The sequence below is a fragment of the Ranitomeya imitator genome, chromosome 7 (assembly GCF_032444005.1).
Source record: "Ranitomeya imitator isolate aRanImi1 chromosome 7, aRanImi1.pri, whole genome shotgun sequence".
Taxonomy (NCBI): Eukaryota; Metazoa; Chordata; class Amphibia; order Anura; family Dendrobatidae; genus Ranitomeya; species Ranitomeya imitator.
Window position 1 is genome coordinate 276,390 of NC_091288.1, and position 26,912 is coordinate 303,301.

Consider the following 26,912-nt stretch of genomic DNA (forward strand, 5'->3'; position numbering starts at 1 on the left):
TGTCATGTACAGTATTATATATAGGGTCAGTCTGATGATGGAGGTGACGCTCGGTGTTCTATGTCATGTACAGTATTATATATAGGGTCAGTCTGATGATGGAGGTGACGCTCGGTGTTCTCCGTGTCATGTACAGTATTATATATAGGGTCAGTCTGATGATGGAGGTGACGCTCGGTGTTCTCCATGTCATGTACAGTATTATATATAGGGTCAGTCTGATGATGGAGGTGACGCTCGGTGTTCTTCATGTCATGTACAGTATTATATATAGGGTCAGTCTGATGATGGAGGTGACGCTCGGTGTTCTCCATGTCATGTACAGTATTATATATAGGGTCAGTCTGATGATGGAGGTGACGCTCGGTGTTCTCCATGTCATGTACAGTATTATATATAGTGTCAGTCTGATGATGGAGGTGATGCTCGGTGTTCTCCATGTCATGTACAGTATTATATATAGGGTCAGTCTGATGATGGAGGTGACGCTCTGTGTTCTCCATGTCATGTACAGTATTATATATAGGGTCAGTCTGATGATGGAGGTGACGCTCGGTGTTCTTCATGTCATGTACAGTATTATATATAGGGTCAGTCTGATGATGGAGGTGACGCTTGGTGGTCTCCATGTCATGTACAGTATTATATATAGGGTCAGTCTGATGATGGAGGTGGCGCTCGGTGTTCTCCTTGTCATGTACAGTATTATATATAGGGTCAGTCTGATGATGGAGGTGACGCTCGGTGTTCTCCACGCCATGTACAGTATTATATATAGGGTCAGTCTGATGATGGAGGTGACGCTCGGTGTTCTCCATGTCATGTACAGTATTATATATAGGGTCAGTCTGATGATGGAGGTGACGCTCTGTGTTCTCCTTGTCATGTACAGTATTATATATAGGGTCAGTCTGATGATGGAGGTGACGCTCGGTGTTCTCCTTGTCATGTACAGTATTATATATAGGGTCAGTCTGATGATGGAGGTGACGATCGGTGTTCTCCATGTCATGTACAGTATTATATATAGGGTCAGTCTGATGATGGAGTGACGCTCGGTGTTCTCCATGTCATGTACAGTATTATATATAGGGTCGGTCTAATGATGGAGTGACGCTCGGTGCTCTCCACGTCATGTACAGTATTATATATAGGGTCTGTCTGATGATGGAGGTGACGCTCGGTGTTCTCCATGTCATGTACAGTGTTATATATAGGGTCCGTCTGATGATGGAGCTGACTCTCGGTGTTCTCCATGTCATGTACAGTATTATATATAGGGTCAGTCTGTTGATGGAGTGACGCTCGGTGTTCTCCATGTCATGTACAGTATTATATATAGGGTCAGTCTGATGATGGAGTGACGCTCGGTGTTCTCCATGTCATGTACAGTATTATATATAGGGTCGGTCTAATGATGGAGGTGACGCTCGGTGCTCTCCACGTCATGTACTGTATTATATATAGGGTCAGTCTGATGATGGAGGTGACGCTCGGTGTTCTCCATGTCATGTACAGTATTATATATAGGGTCAGTCTGATGATGGAGCTGACTCTCGGTGTTCTCCATCTCATGTACAGTATTATATATAGGGTCAGTCTGATGATGGAGGTGACGCTCGGTGCTCTCCATGTCATGTACAGCATTATTTATAGGGTCAGTCTGATGATGGAGGTGACGCTCGGTGTTTTCCGTGTCATGTACAGTATTATATATAGGGTCAGTCTAATGATGGAGGTGACGCTCGGTGGTCTCCATGTCATGTACAGTATTATATATATATATATATATATAGGGTCAGTCTGATGATGGAGGTGACGCTCGGTGTTCTCCGTGTCATGTACAGTATTATATATAGGGTCATTCTGATGATGGAGGTGACGCTCTGTGTTCTCCTTGTCATGTACAGTATTATATATAGGGTCAGTCTGATGATGGAGGTGACGCTCGGTGTTCTCCATGTCATGTACAGTATTATTTATAGGGTCAGTCTGATGATGGAAGTGACGCTCGGTGTTCTCCATGTCATGTACAGTATTATATATAGGGTCAGTCTGATGATGGAGGTGACGCTCGGTGTTCTCTTTGTCATGTACAGTATTATATATAGGGTCAGTCTGATGGAGGTGATGCTCTGTGTTCTCCCCGTCATGTACAGTATTATATATAGGGTCAGTCTGATGATGGAGGTGACGCTCGGTGTTCTCCATGTCATGCACAGTATTATATATAGGGTCAGTCTGATGATGGAGGTGACGCTCGGTGTTCTCCATGTCATGTACAGTATTATATATAGGGTCAGTCTGATGATGGAGATGACGCTCGGTGTTCTCCATGTCATGTACAGTATTATTTATAGGGTCAGTCTGATGATGGAGGTGACGCTCGGTGTTCTATGTCATGTACAGTATTATATATAGGGTCAGTCTGATGATGGAGGTGACGCTCGGTGTTCTCTTTGTCATGTACAGTATTATATATAGGGTCAGTCTGATGATGGAGGTGACGCTCGGTGTTCTCCATGTCATGTACAGTATTATATATAGGGTCAGTCTGATGATGGAGGTGACGCTCGGTGTTCTCCATGTCATGTACAGTATTATATATAGGGTCAGTCTGATGATGGAGGTGACGCTCGGTGTTCTCCATGTCATGTACAGTATTATATATAGGGTCAGTCTGATGATGGAGGTGACGCTCGGTGTTCTCCATGTCATGTACAGTATTATATATAGGGTCAGTCTGATGATGGAGGTGATGCTCTGTGTTCTCCATGTCATGTACAGTATTATATATAGGGTCAGTCTAATGATGGAGGTGACGCTCGGTGTTCTCCATGTCATGTACAGTATTATATATAAGGTCAGTCTGATGATGGAGGTGATGCTCTGTGTTCTCCATGTCATGTACAGTATTATATATAGGGTCAGTCTGATGATGGAGATGACGCTCGGTGTTCTCTATGTCATGTACAGTATTATATATAGGGTCAGTCTAATGATGGAGGTGACGCTCGGTGTTCTCCATGTCATGTACAGTATTATGTATCGGGTCAGTCTGATGATGGAGGTGACGCTCGGTGTTCTCCATGTCATGTACAGTATTATATATAGGGTCAGTCTGATGATGGAGGTGACGCTCGGTGCTCTCCACGTCATGTACAGTATTATATATAGGGTCAGTCTGATGATGGAGGTGACGCTCGGTGTTCTCCATGTCATGTACAGTATTATATATAGGGTCAGTCTGATGATGGAGGTGACGCTCTGTGTTCTCCATGTCATGTACAGTATTATATATAGGGTCAGTCTGATGATGGAGGTGGCGCTCGGTGTTCTCCATGTCATGTACAGTATTATATATAGGGTCAGTCTGATGATGGAGATGACGCTCGGTGCTCTTCGTGTCATGTACAGTATTATATATATAGGGTCAGTCTGATGATGGAGGTGACGCTCGGTGCTCTCCACGTCATGTACAGTATTATATATAGGGTCAGTCTGATGATGGAGGTGACGCTCTGTGTTCTCCATGTCGTGTACAGTATTATATATAGGGTCAGTCTGATGATGGAGGTGATGCTCTGTGTTCTCCGTGTCATGTACAGTATTATATATAGGGTCAGTCTGATGATGGAGGTGACGCTCGGTGTTCTCCATGTCATGTACAGTATTATATATAGGGTCAGTCTGATGATGGAGGTGACGCTCGGTGCTCTCCACGTCATGTACAGTATTATATATAGGGTCAGTCTGATGATGGAGGTGACGCTCGGTGTTCTCCATGTCATGTACAGTATTATATATAGGGTCAGTCTGATGATGGAGGTGACGCTCGGTGCTCTTCATGTCATGTACAGTATTATATATAGGGTCAGTCTGATGATGGAGGTGACGCTCCGTGTTCTCCTTGTCATGTACAGTATTATATATAGGGTCAGTCTGATGATGGAGGTGACGCTCGGTGCTCTTCATGTCATGTACAGTATTATATATAGGGTCAGTCTGATGATGGAGGTGGCGCTCGGTGTTCTCCATGTCATGCACAGTATTATATATAGGGTCAGTCTGATGATGGAGGTGACGCTCGGTGTTCTCCATGTCATGTACAGTATTATATATAGGGTCAGTCTGATGATGGAGGTGGCGCTCGGTGTTCTCCATGTCATGCACAGTATTATATATAGGGTCAGTCTGATGATGGAGGTGACGCTCCGTGTTCTCCTTGTCATGTACAGTATTATATATAGGGTCAGTCTGATGATGGAGGTGACGCTCGGTGTTCTCCATGTCATGTACAGTCTTATAGAGGTGGTATTGTGCATTGTATATATACAGGACATAGAGGTGGTACTGTGCAGTGTATATATATAATTTATAGAGGCGGTACTGTGTATGGTTGTGGCCGAGTTTCTAGTGCTACAGCTTAGTTTTCCTGGATGTGGAAGCAGGGGGCAGGTGAGGCTCTCATTATGCTGCTAGCTGTGAGACCCTGGTATAGATTTCGTGGCTCCGCCCCCTGTTTTGTTACATTGTTTCATTGTAGTGTTGAGTCTCCTCTTAAAGGGCCTGCGCTTCTGATTGCTCGGCTGCCGTCGCTCCTGCGCTCTGTGGGTAGTTGAAGTCGGAGCTGCCTCCCTTGTACTTGTCCATGTGCTGCGTACGTCTGTACATTCAGCCAGTGAGGACTTGACCTCCATCATCCGGTGTCGGCGATGGGCACCATTGTGGCTTGTTCTGGTGTGTAACTGCAGACTGAGATTACACCGCCCATCATGGTGCCGATAGCTGGACTCTCCTGCCGGCATCAGCATCTTGTGTGGAGAGGTGTGTGACTCCGGCATGGTCCGCGCATTGAGAGGCGGTCCGCGTTGTGTGAGGCTGTCGTCGTCCCCTCTCTTCCTCAGTCGTCCCCTCTCTTCCTCAGTCGTCCCCTCTCTTCCTCAGTCGTCCCCTCTCTTCCTCAGTCGTCCCCTCTCTTCCTCAGTCGTCCCCTCTCTTCCTCAGTCGTCCCCTCTCTTCCTCAGTCGTCCCCTCTCTTCCTCAGTCGTCCCCTCTCTTCCTCAGTCGTCCCCTCTCTTCCTCAGTCGTCCCCTCTCTTCCTCAGTCGTCCCCTCTCTTCCTCAGTCGTCCCCTCTCTTCCTCAGTCGTCCCCTCTCTTCCTCAGTCGTCCCCTCTCTTCCTCAGTCGTCCCCTCTCTTCCTCAGTCGTCCCCTCTCTTCCTCAGTCGTCCCCTCTCTTCCTCAGTCGTCCCCTCTCTTCCTCAGTCGTCCCCTCTCTTCCTCAGTCGTCCCCTCTCTTCCTCAGTCGTCCCCTCTCTTCCTCAGTCGTCCCCTCTTCCTCAGTCGTCCCCTCTTCCTCAGTCGTCCCCTCTCTTCCTCAGTCGTCCCCTCTCTTCCTCAGTCGTCCCCTCTCTTCCTCAGTCGTCCCCTCTCTTCCTCAGTCGTCCCCTCTCTTCCTCAGTCGTCCCCTCTCTTCCTCAGTCGTCCCCTCTCTTCCTCAGTCGTCCCCTCTCTTCCTCAGTCGTCCCCTCTCTTCCTCAGTCGTCCCCTCTCTTCCTCAGTCGTCCCCTCTCTTCCTCAGTCGTCCCCTCTCTTCCTCAGTCGTCCCCTCTCTTCCTCAGTCGTCCCCTCTCTTCCTCAGTCGTCCCTTCTCCTCTTCAGATGTTTTTGGCCAAGTCTAATCCCCGACTTTCGTATTTCCCGGCTGATTAATGGTTTTCACCTTCTGGTGACCCCTCTGTATTTGCTCTCATGAAGTCTTCTCTTTATGGTGGACCCTGATTTCCTGGAGAGTGGTCTTCACTTGGGTGGATGATGTGAAGGGGTTTTTCTTCACCATGGGAAGGATTCTGTGATCTGGCCCATTTTTAGGGTATGTGCACACATCAGGATTTCTGGCAGAAATTTTCCTGACAAAAACCTGACATTTCTGCCAGAAATCCGCATGCGTTTTTTTCGTGTTTTTTGCACGTTTTTGATGCGGTTTTTTCTTGCGTTTTTTCCAAATGCATAGAATAGCGGGAAAAACGTGAAAAAAAAAAACGCTAAATTAATTAACATGCTGCTTTTTTTACCGCGATGTGTTTTTTTCACGGAAAAAAACGCATCATGTGCACAAAAATTGCAGAATGCATTCTAAATGATACGATGCATATGTCTGCAGTTTCTAATGCGGTTTTATCGTGTTTTTATCACGAAGAAACACGAAAAAACCTGAACGTGTGCACATACCCTTAGAGTTTTATATGAAATGATGTCCAAATTGCCTTTTTTACTGTCTGTTGTCTTGTTCCAAATACTTTTTTTTTTTTGCAACAATTTCAAGGTTACCAATACTTCTGCCATGTCTGTATGCGTGGTGTAGGTATACATTATAGATGAACAGTACAGGAGTAAATGCGTTGTTTGGACAGTATATTATGTATGGACTGTACAAGAGGTGTATACATTATATTTCAGCAGTATATGAGATGTATACATGATATATGGACCATACACGAGGAATTTTCTTGTAAGTAGGACCCTAATAATATGCTGATGAAGGGGTTCCTTAGGGCTGGGCCGCTCCTACTGAGCTTTAACCTGTGCGAGAAGCCGACATGTCCCCATTTCCTACAGCGCTTCCTTTGGAGCAACTAAGAATGACTTGCAATGAGAAGTATCTCTGTGTGGACATGCCGGGTCGTCCAAATAACGAAGGGCTAGATTAAATCTCTTTCCTCTGATCCAGGTTCCCTAATTACTTCTGGCGTCGGGGTAGTGTCTCAGGTCACAGTTGTTGGAACGAGTGAAGTAATAATAATAATAATAATAATAATTTTATTTATATAGCGCCAACATATTCCGCAGCGCTTTACAAATTATAGAGGGGACTTGCACAGACAATAGACATTACAGCATAACAGAAATCACAGTTCAAAACAGATACCAGGAGGAATGAGGGCCCTGCTGCTCGCAAGCTACAAACTATGGGGAAAAGGGGAGACACGAGAGGTGGATGGTGACAATTGCTTTAGTTATTCGGACCGGCCATAGTGTAAGGCTCGGGTGTTCATGTAAAGCTGCATGAACCAGTTATCTGCCTAAGTATGTAGCAGTACAGACACAGAGGGCTAATACTGCATAAAGTGTATGAGAACATGATGCGAGGAACCTTTTTTTTTTTTTTTTATTTTTTTTTATTATAAATAGGCCACACAGGGACCGTTAGGTTAATGCATTGAGGCGGTAGGCCAGTCTGAACAAATGAGTTTTTAGGGCACGCTTAAAACTGTGGGGATTGGGGATTAATCGTATTAACCTAGGTAGTGCATTCCAAAGAATCGGCGCAGCACGTGTAAAGTCTTGGAGACGGGAGTGGGAGGTTCTGATTATTGAGGATGCTAACCTGAGGTCATTAGCGGAGCGGAGGGCACGGGTAGGGTGGTAGACTGATACCAGGGAGGAGATGTAGGGTGGTGCTGAGCCATGGAGTGCTTTGTGGATGAGGGTAGTAGTTTTGTACTGGATTCTGGAGTGGATGGGTAGCCAGTGTAATGACTGGCACAGGGTAGAGGCATCGGTGTAACGGTTGGTGAGGAATATGATCCTGGCTGCAGCATTCAGGACAGATTGGAGCGGGGAGAGTTTTGCAAGATGGAGACCGATTAGTAGAGAGTTACAATAGTCCAGACGAGAATGAATAAGTGAAACAGTCAGAGTTTTTGCAGAGTCGAAATTAAGAAAAGGGCGAATTCTAGAAATGTTTTTGAGATGCAGGTAAGAAGAGCGAGCCAGTGATCGGATGTAGGGGGTGAATTATCATGGTGGTGCTTGTAGTCTAACTCTGGAAGTAGAAGGATTGATCAATGAACGGGTGGTTTTCTGACTCCTTCCCTAAATTTATCTTCAATGCAGTTGATTTGTTGGAGAATTTTTCAGTCTGGTGCAAGTTACTTGGAGGAGACGATGCTGCTATCTGGTCATGGTGCTCCAAATGTCTTCTCTTCCAGGCTTTGCTCTGCAGATCCAGTGTTACCAGTGTGAAGAGTTCCAGAAAGATGACTGCTCCTCCCCAGAGTTCATTGTGAACTGCACCGTCAATGTCCAGGACACCTGTCAGAAAGAAGTGATGGAGAAAAGTGACGGTAGGTCTTGTCACCTTCTGCATGCCGATTGATGAGTAATTGATGTCTTCGACCGATCTACAGGGGGAACAGATTCTGTGCACAATTTATTCAACTTCGGCCACTGCCCTTTCACTACAGTGCCTTCTTTCATTCTCCTGTCACTATGCCTTCTGCAGGAGAGCAGCTCTATATATTAAGTACAATTGCACACATGTACTGTACCGCCCTCAACCTGTACTACATGTAGTACAGGGTGGTGTAGTACACTCGCATAGTACAGGTAGAGGGCGATACAGTACATGTAGTACAGGGTGAAGTAGTACTCGCATAGTACAGGTAGAGGGCGGTACAGTACATGTAGTACAGGGTGGTGTAGTACACTCGCATAGTACAGGTAGAGGGCGGTACAGTACATGTAGTACAGGGTGATGTAGTACTCGCATAGTGCAAGTAGAGGGCGGTACAGTACATGTAGTACAGGGTGGTGTAGTACACTCGCATAGTACAGGTAGAGGGCGGTACAGTACATGTAGTACAGGGTGATGTAGTACTCGCATAGTGCAAGTAGAGGGCGGTACAGTACATGTAGTACAGGGTGGTGTAGTACACTCGCATAGTACAGGTAGAGGGCGGTACAGTACATGTAGTACAGGGTGACGTAGTACTCGCATATTACAGGTAGAGGGCGGTACAGTACATGTAGTACAGGGTGATGTAGTACTCGCATATTACAGGTAGAGGGCGGTACAGTACATGTAGTACAGGGTGACGTAGTACACTCGCATAGTACAGGTAGAGGGCGGTACAGTACATGTAGTACAGGGTGATGTAGTGCACTCGCATATTACAGGTAGAGGGCGGTACAGTACATGTAGTACAGGATGCTGTAGTACTCGCATATTACAGGTAGAGGGCGGTACAGTACATGTAGTACAGGGTGATGTAGTACTCGCATAGTGCAAGTAGAGGGCGGTACAGTACATGTAGTACAGGGTGGTGTAGTACACTCGCATAGTACAGGTAGAGGGCGGTACAGTACATGTAGCACAGGGTGGTGTAGTACTCGCATAGTACAGGTAGAGGGCGATACAGTACATGTAGTACAGGGTGGTGTAGTACACTCGCATAGTACAGGTAGAGGGCGGTACAGTACATGTAGCACAGGGTGGTGTAGTACACTCGCATAGTACAGGTAGAGGGCGGTATAGTACATGTAGTACAGGGTGATGTAGTACTCGCATATTACAGGTAGAGGGTGGTACAGTACATGTAGTACAGGGTGACGTAGTACTCGCATATTACAGGTAGAGGGCGGTACAGTACATGTAGTACAGGGTGATGTAGTACTCGCATATTACAGGTAGAGGGCGGTACAGTACATGTAGTACAGGGTGATGTAGTACTCGCATATTACAGGTAGAGGGCGGTACAGTACATGTAGTACAGGGTGATGTAGTACTCGCATAGTGCAAGTAGAGGGCGGTACAGTACATGTAGTACAGGGTGGTGTAGTACACTCGCAAAGTACAGGTAGAGGGCGGGTACAGTACATGTAGTACAGGGTGGTGTAGTACACTCGCAAAGTACAGGTAGCGGGCGGTACAGTACATGTAGCACAGGGTGGTGTAGTACACTCGCATAGTCCAGGTAGAGGGTGGTACAGTACATGTAGTACAGGGTGGTGTAGTACACTCGCATAGTACAGGTAGAGGACGGTACAGTACATGTAGCACAGGGTGGTGTAGTACACTCGCATAGTCCAGGTAGAGGGTGGTACAGTACATGTAGTACAGGGTGGTGTAGTACACTCGCATAGTACAGGTAGAGGGCGGTACAGTACATGTAGCACAGGGTGGTGTAGTACTCGCATATTACAGGTAGAGGGCGGTACAGTACATGTAGTACAGGGTGATGTAGTACTCGCATAGTGCAAGTAAAGGGCGGTACAGTCCATGTAGTACAGGGTGGTGTAGTACACTCACATAGTGCAAGTAGAGGGGGGGTACAGTACATGTAGTACAGGGTGGTGTAGTACACTCGCATAGTACAGGTAGAGGGCGGTACAGTACATGTAGCACAGGGTGGTGTAGTACACTCGCATAGTACAGGTAGAGGGCGGTACAGTACATGTAGCACAGGGTGGTGTAGTACACTCGCATAGTACAAGTAGAGGGTGGTACAGTCCATGTAGTACAGGGTGGTGTAGTACACTCGCATAGTACAGGTAGAGGGCGGTACAGTACATGTAGTACAGGGTGGTGTAGTACACTCGCATAGTACGGGTAGAGGGCGGTACAGTACATGTAGTACAGGGTGGTGTAGTACACTCGCATAGTGCAAGTAGAGGGTGGTACAGTACATGTAGTACAGGGTGGCCTAGTACACTCGCATAGTGCAAGTAGAGGGTGGGTACAGTACATGTAGCACAGGGTGGTGTAGTACACTCGCATAGTGCAAGTAGAGGGCGGGTACAGTACATGTAGCACAGGGTGGTGTAGTACACTCACATAGTGCAAGTAGAGCGTGGTACAGTACATGTAGTACAGGGTGGCCTAGTACACTCGCATAGTGCAAGTAGAGGGTGGTACAGTACATGTAGTACAGGGTGGTGTAGTACACTCGCATAGTGCAAGTAGAGGGCAGGTACAGTACATGTAGCACAGGGTGGTGTAGTACACTGTGTGCAAAATTATTAGGCAAGTTGTATTTTGATCCCATGATCCTTTTTATACATGTTTTCCTACTCCAAGCTGTTCAGGCTCAAGACTTGGGCCAAGACTGGGCCAAGAAATATCTTAAGACTGACTTTTCAAAGGTTTTATGGACTGATGAAATGAGAGTGACACTTGATGGGCCAGATGGATAGGCCAGAGGCTGGATCAGTAAAGGAACCAAGAAGAACACAATATCCTAAAAAATATTTTTAATCAGTAATATTAAAATCTCATAGATACTTAAATGTATGACTACCAACATCAAAAACACCTAAGTCCGAGCGGGGTAGGAAAAATTCAGCAGGAATAGTTACGAATAATAAGAAATATATTCCTGACACAGTCCCTGTTAGTAACCCAATAATAACTCACGCCTACCTAACAGCGGAGGTTGGCACCCTAAAATTCCATGTGGCGCCCCCGCTCACCGTAGACTGTCCCTTCTTGCAACTACTAACAGGGACTGTGTCAGGAATATATTTCTTATTATTCGTAACTATTCATGCTGAATTTTTCCTACCCCGCTCGGACTTAGGTGTTTTTGATGTTGGTAGTCATACATTTAAGTATCTATGAGATTTTAATATTACTGATTAAAAATATTTTTTAGGATATTGTGTTCTTCTTGGTTGCTAAATTGATTATATCCTTACATTATCTTAGTTGGTTGTTCATGGATCAGTAAAGGGCAGAGAGCTCCACTCCGACTCAGACGCCAGCAAGGTGGAGGTGGGGTACTGGTATGGGCTGGGATCATCAAAGATGAACTTGTGGGACCTTTTCGGGTTGCGGATGGAGTGAAGCTCAACTCCCAGACCTACTGCCAGTTTCTGGAAGACTTCAAGCAGTGGTACAGGAAGAAGCCGGTATCGTTCAAGAAAAACATGATTTTCATGCCGGACAATGCCCCATCACATGCCTCCAACTACTCCACAGCGTGGCTGGCCAGTAAAGGTCTCAGAGAAGAACAAATAATGACATGGCCCCTTGTTTACCTGATCTGAGCCCCATAGAGAACCTGTGGTCCCTGATAAAATGTGAGATCTACAGGGAGGGAGAACAGTCCACCTATCGGAGCAGTGTCTGGAGGCTGTGGTGGCCGCTGCACCAATGTTGGCCGTAAACAGATCAAGCAACTGACAGAATCTATGGATGGAGGCTGCTGAGTCATCAGAAAGAAAGGGGGCTATATTGGGCACTCATTTATTGGGGTTTTGTATGTCAGAAATGTTTATTTCTAAATTTTGTGCAGTTATATTGGTTTACCTGGTGAAAATAAACAAGTGAGATGGGAATATATTTGGTTTTTATTAAGTTGCCGAATAATTCTGCACAGTAATAGTTACCTGCACAAACAGATATCCTCATAAGAAAGCCCAATCTATAAAACCTACTCCAACTTCCAAAAATATTAAGCTTTGATATTTGAGTCTTTTGGGTTGATTGAGAAAATAGTTGTTGATCAATAATAAAAATAATCCTCTAAAATACAACTTGCTTAATAATTCTGCACACAGTTTACACTCGCAAAGTACAAGTAGAGGGCGGTACAGTCCATGTAGTACAGGGTGATGTAGTACTCGCATAGTACAGGTAGAGGGCGGTACAGTACAGGTAGAGGGCGGTACAGTACATGTAGTACAGGGTGATGTAGTACTCGCATAGTACAGGTAGAGGGCGGTACAGTACATGTAACATAGTAACATAGTAACATAGTAAGGCCGAAAAAAGACATTTGTCCATCCAGTTCAGCCTATATTCCATCATAATAAATCCCCAGATCTATGTCCTTCTACAGAACCTAATAATTGTATGATACAATATTGTTCTGCTCCAGGAAGACATCCAGGCCTCTCTTGAACCCCTCGACTGAGTTCGCCATCACCACCTCCTCAGGCAAGCAATTCCAGATTCTCACTGCCCTAACAGTAAAGAATCCTCTTCTATGTTGGTGGAAAAACCTTCTCTCCTCCAGACGCAAAGAATGCCCCCTTGTGCCCGTCACCTTCCTTGGTATAAACAGATCCTCAGCGAGATATTTGTATTGTCCCCTTATATACTTATACATGGTTATTAGATCGCCCCTCAGTCGTCTTTTTTCTAGACTAAATAATCCTAATTTCACTAATCTATCTGGGTATTGTAGTTCTCCCATCCCCTTTATTAATTTTGTTGCCCTCCTTTGTACTCTCTCTAGTTCCATTATATCCTTCCTGAGCACCGGTGCCCAAAACTGGACACAGTACTCCATGTGCGGTCTAACTAGGGATTTGTACAGAGGCAGTATAATGCTCTCATCATGTGTATCCAGACCTCTTTTAATGCACCCCATGATCCTGTTTGCCTAGTACAGGGTGATGTAGTACTCGCATAGTACAGGTAGAGGGCGGTACAGTACATGTAGTACAGGGTGATGTAGTACTCGCATAGTACAGGTAGAGGGCGGTACAGTACATGTGGTACAGGGTGATGTAGTACTCGCAAAGTACAGGTAGAGGGCGGTACAGTACATGTAGTACAGGGTGAAGTAGTACTCGCATAGTACAGGTAGAGGGCGGTACAGTACATGTAGTACAGGGTGATGTAGTACTCGCATAGTACAGGTAGAGGGCGATACAGTACATGTAGTACAGGGTGATGTAGTACACTCGCAAAGTACAGGTAGAGGGCGATACAGTACATGTAGTACAGGGTGAAGTAGTACTCGCATAGTACAGGTAGAGGGCGGTACAGTACATGTAGTACAGGGTGATGTAGTACTCGCATCGTACAGGTAGAGGGCGGTACAGTACATGTAGTACAGGGTGATGTAGTACTCGTATAGTACAGGTAGAGGGCGGTACAGTACATGTAGTACAGGGTGGTGTACACTCGCATAGTACAGGTAGAGGGCGGTACAGTACATGTAGTACAGGGTGATGTAGTACACTCGCATAGTACAGGGTGATGTAGTACACTCGCATAGTACAGGTAGAGGGCGATACAGTACATGTAGTACAGGGTGATGTAGTACACTCGCATAGTACAGGGTGATGTAGTACACTCGCATAGTACAGGTAGAGGGCGGTACAGTACATGTGGTACAGGGTGAAGTAGTACTCGCATAGTACAGGTAGAGGGCGGTACAGTACATGTAGTACAGGGTGATGTAGTACTCGCATAGTACAGGTAGAGGGCGGTACAGTACATGTAGTACAGGGTGGTGTAGTACACTCGCATAGTACAGGTAGAGGGCGGTACATTACATGTAGTTCAGGGTGGTGTAGTACACTCGCAAAGTACAGGTAGAGGGCGATACAGTACATGTAGTACAGGGTGATGTAGTACTCGCATAGTACAGGTAGAGGGCGGTACAGTACATGTAGTACAGGGTGATGTAGTACTCGCATAGTACAGGTAGAGGGCGGTACAGTACATGTAGTACAGATTGGTGTAGTACACTCGAATAGTACAGGTAGAGGGCAGTACAGTACATGTAGTACAGGGTGATGTAGTACACTCGCAAAGTACAGGTAGAGGGCGATACAGTACATGTAGTACAGGGTGATGTAGTACTCGCATAGTACAGGTAGAGGGCGGTACAGTACATGTAGTACAGGGTGATGTAGTACTCGCAAAGTACAAGTAGAGGGCGGTACAGTACATGTAGTACAGGGTGATGTAGTACACTCGCAAAGTACAGGTAGAGGGCGATACAGTACATGTAGTACAGGGTGGTGTAGTACACTCGCATAGTACAGGTAGAGGGCGGTACAGTACATGTAGTACAGGGTGGTGTTGTACTCGCATAGTACAGGTAGAGGGCGTTACAGTACATGTAGTACAGGGTGGTGTAGTACACTCGCAAAGTACAAGTAGAGGGCGGTACAGTCCATGTAGTACAGGGTGGTGTAGTACACTCGCATAGTACAGGTAGAGGACAGTACAGTACATGCAGTACACTCGCATAGTACAGGTAGAGGGCGGTACAGTGCATGTAATACAGGGTGGTGTAGTACACTCGCATAGTACAAGTAGAGGGCGATACATTACATGTACATTCGCATAGTACAGGTAGAGGGCGGTACAGTGCATGTAGTACACTCGCATAGTACAAGTAGAGAGCGGTGCCGTACATGTAGTACAGAGTGGTGTAGTACACTTGCATAGTACAGGTAGAGGGCGGTACAGTCCATGTAGTACAGGGTGGTGTAGTACACTCGCATAGTACAGGTAGAGGACAGTACAGTACATGCAGTACACTCGCATAGTACAGGTAGAGGGCGGTACAGTGCATGTAATACAGGGTGGGGTAGTACACTCGCATAGTACAAGTAGAGGGCGATACATTACATGTACATTCGCATAGTACAGGTAGAGGGCGGTACAGTGCATGTAGTACAGGGTGGTGTAGTACACTCGCATAGTACAAGTAGAGAGCGATACATTACATGTACATTCGCATAGTACAGGTAGAGGGCGGTACAGTGCATGTAGTACAGGGTGGTGTAGTACACTCGCATAGTACAAGTAGAGAGCGGTGCCGTACATGTAGTACAGAGTGGTGTAGTACACTTGCATAGTACAGGTAGAGGGCGGTACAGTACTTGTTGTACACTCGCATAGTACAATTAGAGGGCGGTACAGTCCATGTAGTACAGGGTGGTGTAGTACACTTGCATAGTACAGGTAGAGGGCGGTACAGTACATGTAGTACAGGGTTGTATAGTACACTCGCATAGTACAGGTAGAGGGCGATACAGTACATGTATTACAGGGTGGTGTAGTACACTCGCAAAGTACAGGTAGAGGGCGGTACAGTATATGTAGTACAGGGTGGTGACATCTCCTGTGTACAGCGCCCTCTTCAGGTCACCACAGATTGCGATCGCATCTCCTGTGTACAGCGCCCTCTTCTGGTCTCCACAGATTGTGAGGGCATCTCCTGTGTACAGCGCCCTCTTCAGGTCACCACAGATTGCGGGGACATCTCCTGGGTACAGCGTCCTCTTCAGGACACCACAGATTGTGGGGACATCTCCTGTGTACAGCGCCCTCTTCAGGTCACCACAGATTGCGGGGACATCTCCTGTGTACAGCGCCGTATTCAGGTCACCACAGATAGTGGGGACATCTCCTGTGTACAGCGCCCTCTTCAGGTCACCACAGATTGCGGGGACATCTCCTGTGTACGGCGCCCTCTTCAGGTCACCACAGATTGCGGGGGCATCTCCTGTGTACAGCGCCCTCTTCAGGTCACCACAGATTGCGGGGGCATCTCCTGTGTACAGCGTCCTCTTCAGGTCACCACAGATTGCGGGACATCTCCTGTGTACAGTGTCCTCTTCAGGTCACCACAGATAGTGGGGACATCTCCTGTGTACAGCGCCCTCTTCAGGTCACCACAGATTGCGGGGGCATCTCCTGTGTACAGCGTCCTCTTCAGATCACCACAGATTGCGGGGATATCTCCTGTGTACAGCGCCCTCTTCAGGTCACCATAGATTGCGGGGACATCTCCTGTGTACAGCGCCCTCTTCAGGTCACCACAGATTGCGGGGGCATCTCCTGTGTACAGCGTCCTCTTCAGGTCACCACAGATTGCGGGACATCTCCTGTGTACAGCGTCCTCTTCAGGTCACCACAGATAGTGGGGACATCTGTGTACAGCGCCCTCTTCAGGTCACCACAGATTGCGGGGGCATCTCCTGTGTACAGCGTCCTCTTCAGATCACCACAGATTGCGGGGATATCTCCTGTGTACAGCGCCCTCTTCAGGTCACCATAGATTGCGGGGACATCTCCTGTGTACAGCGCCCTCTTCAGGTCACCACAGATTGCGGGGATATCTCCTGTGTACAGCGCCCTCTTCAGGTCACCATAGATTGCGGGGACATCTCCTGTGTACAGCGCCCTCTTCAGGTCACCACAGATTGCGGGGGACATCTCCTGTGTACAGCGTCCTATTCAGGTCACCACAGATTGCGGGGCATCTCCTGTGTACAGCGCCCTCTTCTGGTCACCACAGATTACGGGACATCTGTGTACAGCTCCCTCTTCTGGTCACCACAGATTGCTGGGGCATCTCCTGTGTACAGCGCCCTCTTCAGGTCACCACAGATTGCGGGGCCTCTCCTGTGTACAGCGTCCTCTTCAGATCACCACAGATTGCGGGGACATCTCCTGTGTACAGCGTCCTCTTCTGGTCACCACAGATTGCGGGGCCTCTCCTGTGTACCTCGTCCTCTTCAGATCACCACAGATTGCGGGGGCATCTCCTGTGTACAGCGCCCTCTTCTGGTCACCACAGATTGCGGGGGCATCTCCTATGTACAGTGCCCTCTTCTGGTCACCACAGATTGCGGGGCATCTCCTGTGTACAGCGCCCTCTTCAGGTCACCACAGATTGCGGGGACATCTCCTGTGTACAGCGCCCTCTTCAGGTCACCACAGATTGCGGGGGCATCTCCTATGTACAGTGCCCTCTTCTGGTCACCACAGATTGCGGGGCATCTCCTGTGTACAGCGCCGTATTCAGGTCACCACAGATTGCGGGGACATCTCCTGTGTACAGCGCCCTCTTCAGGTCACCACAGATTGCGGGGGCATCTCCTGTGTACAGCGCCCTCTTCAGGTCACCACAGATTGCGGGGACATCTCCTGTGTACAGCGCCCTCTTCAGGTCACCACAGATTGCGGGGACATCTCCTGTGTACAGCGCCCTCTTCAGGTCACCACAGATTGCGGGGACATCTCCTGTGTACAGCGCCCTCTTCAGGTCACCACAGATTGCGGGGACATCTCCTGTGTACAGCGCCGTATTCAGGTCACCACAGATTGCGGGGACATCTCCTGTGTACAGCGCCGTATTCAGGTCACCACAGATTGCGGGGACATCTCCTGTGTACAGCGCCCTCTTCAGGTCACCACAGATTGCGGGGGCATCTCCTATGTACAGTGCCCTCTTCTGGTCACCACAGATTGCGGGGCATCTCCTGTGTACAGCGCCGTATTCAGGTCACCACAGATTGCGGGGACATCTCCTGTGTACAGCGCCCTCTTCAGGTCACCACAGATTGCGGGGGCATCTCCTGTGTACAGCGCCATATTCAGGTCACCACAGATTGCGGGGGCATCTCCTGTGTACAGCGCCATATTCAGGTCACCACAGATTGCGGGGGCATCTCCTGTGTACAGCGCCATATTCAGGTCACCACAGATTGCGGGGCATCTCCTGTGTACAGCGCCGTATTCAGGTCACCACAGATTGCCACTGGGACTTAGGTCTGGTCGCAGGCTGGGCTATTCCCAAACTTTCAGCTTCTTCTGGTGAAGCTGTTCCTGTGCTGATTTAAAGGTCACTTAGAGTTGTCAAAATAAAAAAGGGGAGAAGCCAGCGCTGCTTTTGGTCAGAACGCAATACATAAAGTGCACATGCACATATTGATTTCTAACTGTATTTCAAAATGAGACGTTTAGCAAACAGTTGATCAATTCTTTGAGCCACCCCGCCACACCAAGGCATTCTCAAATGGGGCAGTCCTACTCTACGTTTTTTTTTATATTGCTGTGCCATTACGGCTTCCTAAATGTATTAAAAGCAAGACCACATAAAATGCAAGCTGTACCTGAAGCGTTTCTGAATCACTCCCATGGCGCCAGAAAGGCCCATTATGAGAATGCCTTGGCGTGAAGTAGCGGGGTGGCTCAAAGAATTGATCAATTGTTTGCGAAATGTCTCATTTTGATATACAGTTAGACATTATAATGTATATGTACATGTGCACTTTTTGTATTGTGTTCTGACCATAAGTAACGCTGGCTTCTCCCCTTTTACTTAGAGTTGTCGTCGTGCTGAAAAGTGAAATTCCTCTTTAGCTTTTTACCAGAGACCTTTAGGTTTTGATGCAACATAGGCTGATATTTTGGACAATTCATAATTCCCTCCCCTTTGACTAAAGCCCAAGTACCTGCTGACCTTAATAGACCCAAATCATAATGCTGCCGCCACCATGCCTCACTGTGGGCATGGTGATTTTTTTTGGTGATTGGCTTTGCAGCAAATGTACCTTTTGGAATTATGGCCAAAAATATGTAAAAAGGTACGGAAGATTGCAGTCACATGCAGTACACAACCAGTATTGGTCAGTTCTCGGTAATGTCACTGTTGTGTCAGATTTCAGCCCCTTGTTAATGACGTTTTCACAATGTCCATGGTAGATCTGATAACTGGGAAATGTTCTTGTACCTTCTCCTGACAACTTTCCACAATGAGACCCTTTGCTGTGTTGTCAGCTGTTTACAGGACTGAAAATTTCAGGAAATCCCTCTGAGAGCAGCGACACTCTGGGGTTAATCAGGAGCACTGACTATTATGTAACATGGGTGAAATGTGATTGGCTGATTCTGAGCACAACCTCAGCCATGTTAGAAGAGGATTTGCACACTTTTGCCATGCGAGTGTCTTGCGAGTAGAATGCAATTTTTCTCACATGACATCCGTATGTAATGTGTTTTTTTTCCTCTGCTACTATTTTTCTACAATCACTTAGTGTTCTATGCCACAGAATGGTAAGGTATTTGTAGAAAACAGATGGTCCGTATGCCGTGCGTTTTTTTTTCTCGCACCCATTGACTTGCATTGGTAAGTCTCATCCGAGATACGCAGCAAATCGCAGCATGCTGTGATGTTATTCTCAGTCCGATTTCAGCTGAGAAAAAAATCGCAGATGAGATGTCACCCATTGAATAACATTAGTCAGCGTGCAATCCGATTTTCTCGCAAATGAGTATGAGCCCTTGTTTTCATTGTCATAATGATTTGTATGTTTCTCACTGGAGTTGTACAGATTATGGGGGGCATTAAAGGTGGAAAAGTCCTGAAATGATTCTTCTCCTTGACAAAGAGCTGGGGGTGTAGACTTTCTCTACCCACTGTAGCACAGGTGGGGGGCTTAGTTTGGGGTGGGTGCCAGTATTCAGCGTGCAGCGATCATCTGTTCGTCCCCGGACGGGTGGGAGACCCCCGCGTCCTGATGTCCCCCGTGCCCTTCATGAAAGCCGCTGCCCAGGAGCAGAATTACTGGTGTTTTCCGGATGAAAGTGCCATGTGATGGGAGAAGATGTGAGCGGAATGTGATGGAGGCAGCGTGATTTACACCGCGCAGGGCCGGGGCTTCGCCGCCTGCAGCTGCCGATAAACCAGTGACTAGAGAGTAGCAGCGTGTCATTAATGTCCTCTGACGCCGGCGAGATTGCGCGGAGCAGCCGCGGGCTCTTCTAATGAATCCGGCGAGCGGCAGATGCCCCGGATTAGAAGGCGAAAGCTGCGAGTCTGGGGCTGCAGTAGAGTGAGGTCCGGGCGGCTGCTAGGAAAGTCTGCCATCAGCCTCATAAACCGAGGAGCGTCAGACTCGCTGTCCCCACAGAAATCCCACATGCAAATCCCAGGCGGCGGCTGCTTCAGCTCTTCTGCCATTTTCCACCCGAGTGCACCTAATCCCCACCTAGCTGCTAGAGGAGCAGATTTTCTCCATTCTCTAGGACCGTATAATGCTGTGTTCTGGTACAGAGACTCTGTCCCATGTCTTCACCATCATCAGGAGAGGAATTGCTGCTGAGAACCAGCGCCTCCACTCCTGCCCCTGCGCCTGCACTCTGACCCCTGCGCCTGCACTCTGACCCCTGCGCCTGCACTCTGACCCCTGCGCCTGCACTCTGACCCCTGCGCCTGCACTCTGACCCCTGCGCCTGCACTCTGACCCCTGCGCCTGCACTCTGACCCCTGCACCTGCACTCTGACCCCTGCACTCTGACCCCTGCACCTGCACTCTGACCCCTGCACCTGCACTCTGACCCCTGCGCCTGCACTCTGACCCCTGCACCTGCACTCTGACCCCTGCACCTGCACTCTGACCCCTGCACTCCAGCCCCTGCGCCTGCACAACCAGCCCCCCCTTATGACTAACACTGGCTCTACACTGGGGCTCAGCTGTCAGTCAGGGCCGGGGGTGGTTACAGCGGCTGCTCTGTATACGATAACAACCATCGCTGCCACTATGACTGACACTGGCTGTACATTGGGGCTCAGCTCCCAGTCAGGGGCAGTTACAGCAGCCGCTCTGTACACTGTGACTGAACCACCGCCACCCCCATGACTGACACTGGCTCTACATTGGGGCTCAGCTGTCAGGTCCGGGGGCGGTTACAATGGCTGCTCTGTATACTGTGACTGAACCAACGCCACCCCCATGACTGACACTAGCTCTACATTGGGGCTCAGCTGTCAGGTCCGGGGGCGGTTACAATGGCTGCTCTGTATACTGTGACTGAACCAACGCCACCCCCATGACTGACACTAGCTCTACATTGGGGCTCAGCTGTCAGGTCCGGGGGCGGTTACAATGGCTGCTCTGTATACGGTGACTGAACCAACGCCACCCCCATGACTGACACTAGCTCTACATTGGGGCTCAGCTGTCAGGGATGGGGGCGGTTACAATGGCTGCTCTGTATACGGTGACTGAACCACCACCGCCCCCATGACTGACACTGGCTCTACATTGGGGCTCAGCTGTCAGGGATGGGGGCGGTTACAATGGCTGCTCTGTATACAGTGACTGAACCACCGCTGCCCCCATGACTGACACTGGCTCTACATTGGGGCTCAGCTGTCAGTCAGGGGCAGTTACAGCAGCCGCTCTGTACACGGTGACTGAACCACCGCCACCCCCATGACTGACACTAGCTCTACATTGGGGCTCAGCTGTCAGGTCCGGGGGCGGTTACAATGGCTGCTCTGTATACGGTGACTGAACCACCACCGCCCCCATGACTGACACTGGCTCTACATTGGGGCTCAGCTGTCAGGGCCGGGTGCGGTTACAATGGCTGCTCTGTATACAGTGACTGAACCACCGCCACCCCCATGACTGACACTAGCTCTACATTGGGGCTCAGCTGTCAGGTCCGGGGGCGGTTACAGTGGCTGCTATGATACGGTGACTGAACCACCACCGCCCCTATGACTGACACTAGCTCTACATTGGGGCTCAGCTGTCAGGTCCGGGGGCGGTTACAATGGCTGCTCTGTATACAGTGACTGAACCACCGCTGCCCCCATGACTGACACTGGCTCTACATTGGGGCTCAGCTGTCAGGGCCGGGTGCGGTTACAATGGCTGCTCTGTATACGGTGACTGAACCACCGCCACCCCCATGACTGACACTAGCTCTACATTGGGGCTCAGCTGTCAGGGATGGGGGCGGTTACAATGGCTGCTCTGTATACGGTGACTGAACCACCACCGCCCCCATGACTGACACTGGCTCTACATTGGGGCTCAGCTGTCAGGGATGGGGGCGGTTACAATGGCTGCTCTGTATACAGTGACTGAACCACCGCTGCCCCCATGACTGACACTGGCTCTACATTGGGGCTCAGCTGTCAGTCAGGGGCAGTTACAGCAGCCGCTCTGTACACGGTGACTGAACCACCACCACCCCCATGACTGACACTAGCTCTACATTGGGGCTCAGCTGTCAGGTCCGGGGGCGGTTACAATGGCTGCTCTGTATACGGTGACTGAACCACCACCGCCCCCATGACTGACACTGGCTCTACATTGGGGCTCAGCTGTCAGTCAGGGGCAGTTACAGCAGCCGCTCTGTACACGGTGACTGAACCACCGCCACCCCCATGACTGACACTAGCTCTACATTGGGGCTCAGCTGTCAGGTCCGGGGGCGGTTACAGTGGCTGCTATGATACGGTGACTGAACCACCACCGCCCCTATGACTGACACTAGCTCTACATTGGGGCTCAGCTGTCAGGTCCGGGGGCGGTTACAATGGCTGCTCTGTATACAGTGACTGAACCACCGCTGCCCCCATGACTGACACTGGCTCTACATTGGGGCTCAGCTGTCAGGGCCGGGTGCGGTTACAATGGCTGCTCTGTATACGGTGACTGAACCACCGCCACCCCCATGACTGACACTGGCTCTACATTGGGGCTCAGCTGTCAGGGCCGGGTGCGGTTACAATGGCTGCTCTGTATACGGTGACTGAACCACCGCCACCCCCATGACTGACACTGGCTCTACATTGGGGCTCAGCTGTCAGGGCCGGGTGCGGTTACAATGGCTGCTCTGTATACGGTGACTGAACCACCGCCACCCCCATGACTGACACTGGCTCTACATTGGGGCTCAGCTGTCAGGGATGGGGGCGGTTACAATGGCTGCTCTGTATACAGTGACTGAACCACCGCTGCCCCCATGACTGACACTGGCTCTACATTGGGGCTCAGCTGTCAGTCAGGGGCAGTTACAGCAGCCGCTCTGTACACGGTGACTGAACCACCGCCACCCCCATGACTGACACTAGCTCTACATTGGGGCTCAGCTGTCAGGTCCGGGGGCGGTTACAGTGGCTGCTATGATACGGTGACTGAACCACCACCGCCCCTATGACTGACACTAGCTCTACATTGGGGCTCAGCTGTCAGGTCCGGGGGCGGTTACAATGGCTGCTCTGTATACAGTGACTGAACCACCACCGCCCCTATGACTGACACTAGCTCTACATTGGGGCTCAGCTGTCAGGTCCGGGGGCGGTTACAGTGGCTGCTATGATACGGTGACTGAACCACCACCGCCCCTATGACTGACACTGGCTCTACATTGGGGCTCAGCTGTCAGGGCCGGGTGCGGTTACAATGGCTGCTCTGTATACGGTGACTGAACCACCGCCACCCCCATGACTGACACTGGCTCTACATTGGGGCTCAGCTGTCAGGGCCGGGGGCGGTTACAATGGCTGCTCTGTATACGGTGACTGAACCAACGCCACCCCCATGACTGACACTAGCTCTACATTGGGGCTCAGCTGTCAGGTCCGGGGGCGGTTACAATGGCTGCTCTGTATACGGTGACTGAACCAACGCCACCCCCATGACTGACACTAGCTCTACATTGGGGCTCAGCTGTCAGGTCCGGGGGCGGTTACAATGGCTGCTCTGTATACGGTGACTGAACCAACGCCACCCCCATGACTGACACTAGCTCTACATTGGGGCTCAGCTGTCAGGGATGGGGCGGTTACAATGGCTGCTCTGTATACAGTGACTGAACCACCGCTGCCCCCATGACTGACACTGGCTCTACATTGGGGCTCAGCTGTCAGGTCCGGGGGTGGTTACAATGGCTGCTCTGTATACGGTGACTGAACCACCACCGCCCCCATGACTGACACTGGCTCTACATTGGGGCTCAGCTGTCAGGGATGGGGGCGGTTACAATGGCTGCTCTGTATACAGTGACTGAACCACCGCTGCCCCCATGACTGACACTGGCTCTACATTGGGGCTCAGCTGTCAGGGCCGGGGGCGGTTACAGTGGCTGCTATGATACGGTGACTGAACCACCACCACCCCTATGACTGACACTGTGTTACCTCTCCTCTTCTTCCGGGTCCTCTGCTTGCTGCTGTCGGATCTGCTTCTGTCCATGCCGCATCTTCCCTGCTTCCGTCTCATGTCACCGCTCCCCGCTGGGACTCTGCGGTGGTGTCCCAGCACGCTCCTTCCTTGCCGTCGGTCGTGCGCTCCTGTGGTTTGCGCAGGCGCATTAGGCGCTGACAGCGCGCGCTCTCCTCAGTCTTCTCTTCCTGCGTGACCTGAACCGGCAGTGTATCCTGTCCAATAGAGGACGGGCATCAGGTATTTCAGGCCATTCTCCCGTAGTGCAGGCGCCTGATTGTCAAGTTTCTCTTGCCATAGTTAGGCCTCCTTATTTTCTCTTGCTTCGCTTGCCTTGGTAGTCCGTTTAACCTTGTTTTTTCCTCCCTCTCTTTCAGAGCCTGCTCTTGTCTTGCATTCCTTGGTCCCAGTCTGCATCTTCCTTTACTCCGGTTGTCATCTTCTCATCGGTTCCCTCAGTCTGCTATCAGCTTCTTTTTTCCCTGTCCACAGCTCCATTATCCCTCCTCCAGTTTCTCCTCAGTTTCCCATCTCCCTTACTCCTTTTCTCTGCTCCGTTCCTGCCCTCTTATTTTCCACTCTGTTTCTCCCTTTGGTTTTACTTGAGCCGATACCTGGTCCTGGCATCCGTGGTTCTAGAGATCCTTGAGCTTGCTCCCAAACGATCCCTGTGCACACGTCACAGAGTGAACTATTTTGCCATCAATGTCCGATTTGTTTGTGACAAAAATGAAATAGTTACCAAGACATTGGCAGTTAGGCTACGTTCACATTTGCGCTGTGCGCCGCTGTGTCAGCGACACAACGCAAATAAAAACGCACCAAAACGCTAAAACCCTGCGTTTTGCGACGCATGCGTCCTTTTTTGCCGAAATTTGGACGCAAAAAAAATGCAACTTGTTGCGTTTTCTGCGCCCAACGCTTGCGGCAAAAAAAACGCATGCGTCGCACAACGCAGCACAACGCATGTCCATGCGCCCCCCATGTTAAATATAGGGGCGCATGACGCATGCGTCGCCGCTGCGGCGCCCGACGCAAACACGCAAAACACTAATGTGAACGTAGCCTAAAAGACACCAAAGCTCATCACACCAGCGAGTTTCTCCAGGTTTTGGTGGAAAAGGTTCTGCAAGACTATGAACTTAAAAAAGAGCAAGTTCTTTCTGTCGTAACTATATGTTACTATTGAGGAGGTGGTGATGGCGAACTCAGTCATGGGGTTCAAGAGAGGCCTGGATGTCTTCCTGGAGCAGAACAATATTGTATCATACAATTAGGTTCTGCAGAAGGACGTAGATCTGGGGATTTATTATGATGGAATATAGGCTGAACTGGATGGACAAATGTCTTTTTTCGGCCTTACTAACTATGTTACTATGTTACTATGTTACTATGTAACTGACAATGCTTCAAATATGATAAGTTCTATTAAGCTAATGAATGAGAGTAATGATGGTGACCAGCAGCTAGAAGAACATTCTGGGTCCACAGACACAGAAATGTTTGAAATAGAGGAACACAGTATTGTAACTGAGGAGCAAACTGAAGTTGCTTCAGATGAACAGCAGCATGATAGTTTAGATGATCTTGTTGAAACTGTGTCAATACGTTCTTTCATTCATCACATGCGCTGTGTTGTGCATACGCTACAGCTGGCTATAAGAGACAGTCTGCAAGAAGGACATGCTGCTGCACTGATTGGCAAGGTGAGAAAATTGGCTACTGTTGCCAGAACCCCTAAAGTTGACTCAATTTTGAAGAGACGTGCTGGAAAAGGGGCAATTATTGATCAAGCCACACAATGGGGCAGTACTTACTTAATGATTCAGCGCTTGGTTGAACTGAAAACCTTTCTTGTAGACATGGCTAACCCTCAACTGACGCTCAATGAAAGTCAGTGGAATCAGGTGACTGAGCTGGAAAAATTGCTAGCGCACCTATTTACAGTGACTAAAAAATTACAAGCAGAGGACTTAACTCCAGGTATTTTCTTAAAGGAGTGGAAGAATCTGATGTTTCGCCTGTCCCAAAGAGGAGGGTTAATTGCAAGTGGCATTGCTACATCAATGAAATGGAGAGATGAGCTACTATTACAAAATAACATTCTTTTGGCAGCTGTTTATGTAGACCCAATGCATCCGATTCTTCTAGATGATCAACAGCTAACTAAAGGAAAAGAAGCTCTGTTTGAAATAGCAGTAAGGATGAAAGGGTTGCAGAACAGTCATGAGGAGCAAGAAGAATTTGGTCATCCTGCCACATCTTCACCCTCATCAACTGATGAAGAATTTAATTTTGAAAAATATTTGGATCACAAGGACCATGCAAAGCGTTCCCGCATAGAAGAGTCATCCCCATCAAAGAACACAGCCAGGACATTTCAGCAGGATTTTTCATGTGCACTAAAAGAAATTGAGAAATTTGACCGTTCATCAAAAATAACAGTGCAACAAGCAATTCCTCTGTATCCCGACATTGTCAGAGACGTTGCCCAAGTGGTTTCTGCTTTGCCACCAACCCAAGTTACTGTAGAGAGGTTTTTCTCTGCTCTCAAAATTATTAGATCAGATTTGAGGGCATCCATGAAGTAGGATCTGACAGAGGCAGTACTTTTTCTGAGGACAAATG

At 48.9% G+C, this 26,912-nt stretch overlaps 1 protein-coding gene across 1 annotated transcript in view; it reads left to right on the forward strand.

Moving 5' to 3' along the window:
* LYPD1 (LY6/PLAUR domain containing 1) overlaps window positions 1-26,912 on the forward strand; it is a 108,675-nt gene that overhangs the window by 33,993 nt on the left and 47,770 nt on the right. Inside the window, exon 2 of the mRNA XM_069732548.1 lies at window positions 7,994-8,128. Coding sequence (XP_069588649.1) covers window positions 7,994-8,128 — 135 coding nt within the window. The remainder of the gene's footprint in view (window positions 1-7,993; window positions 8,129-26,912) is intronic.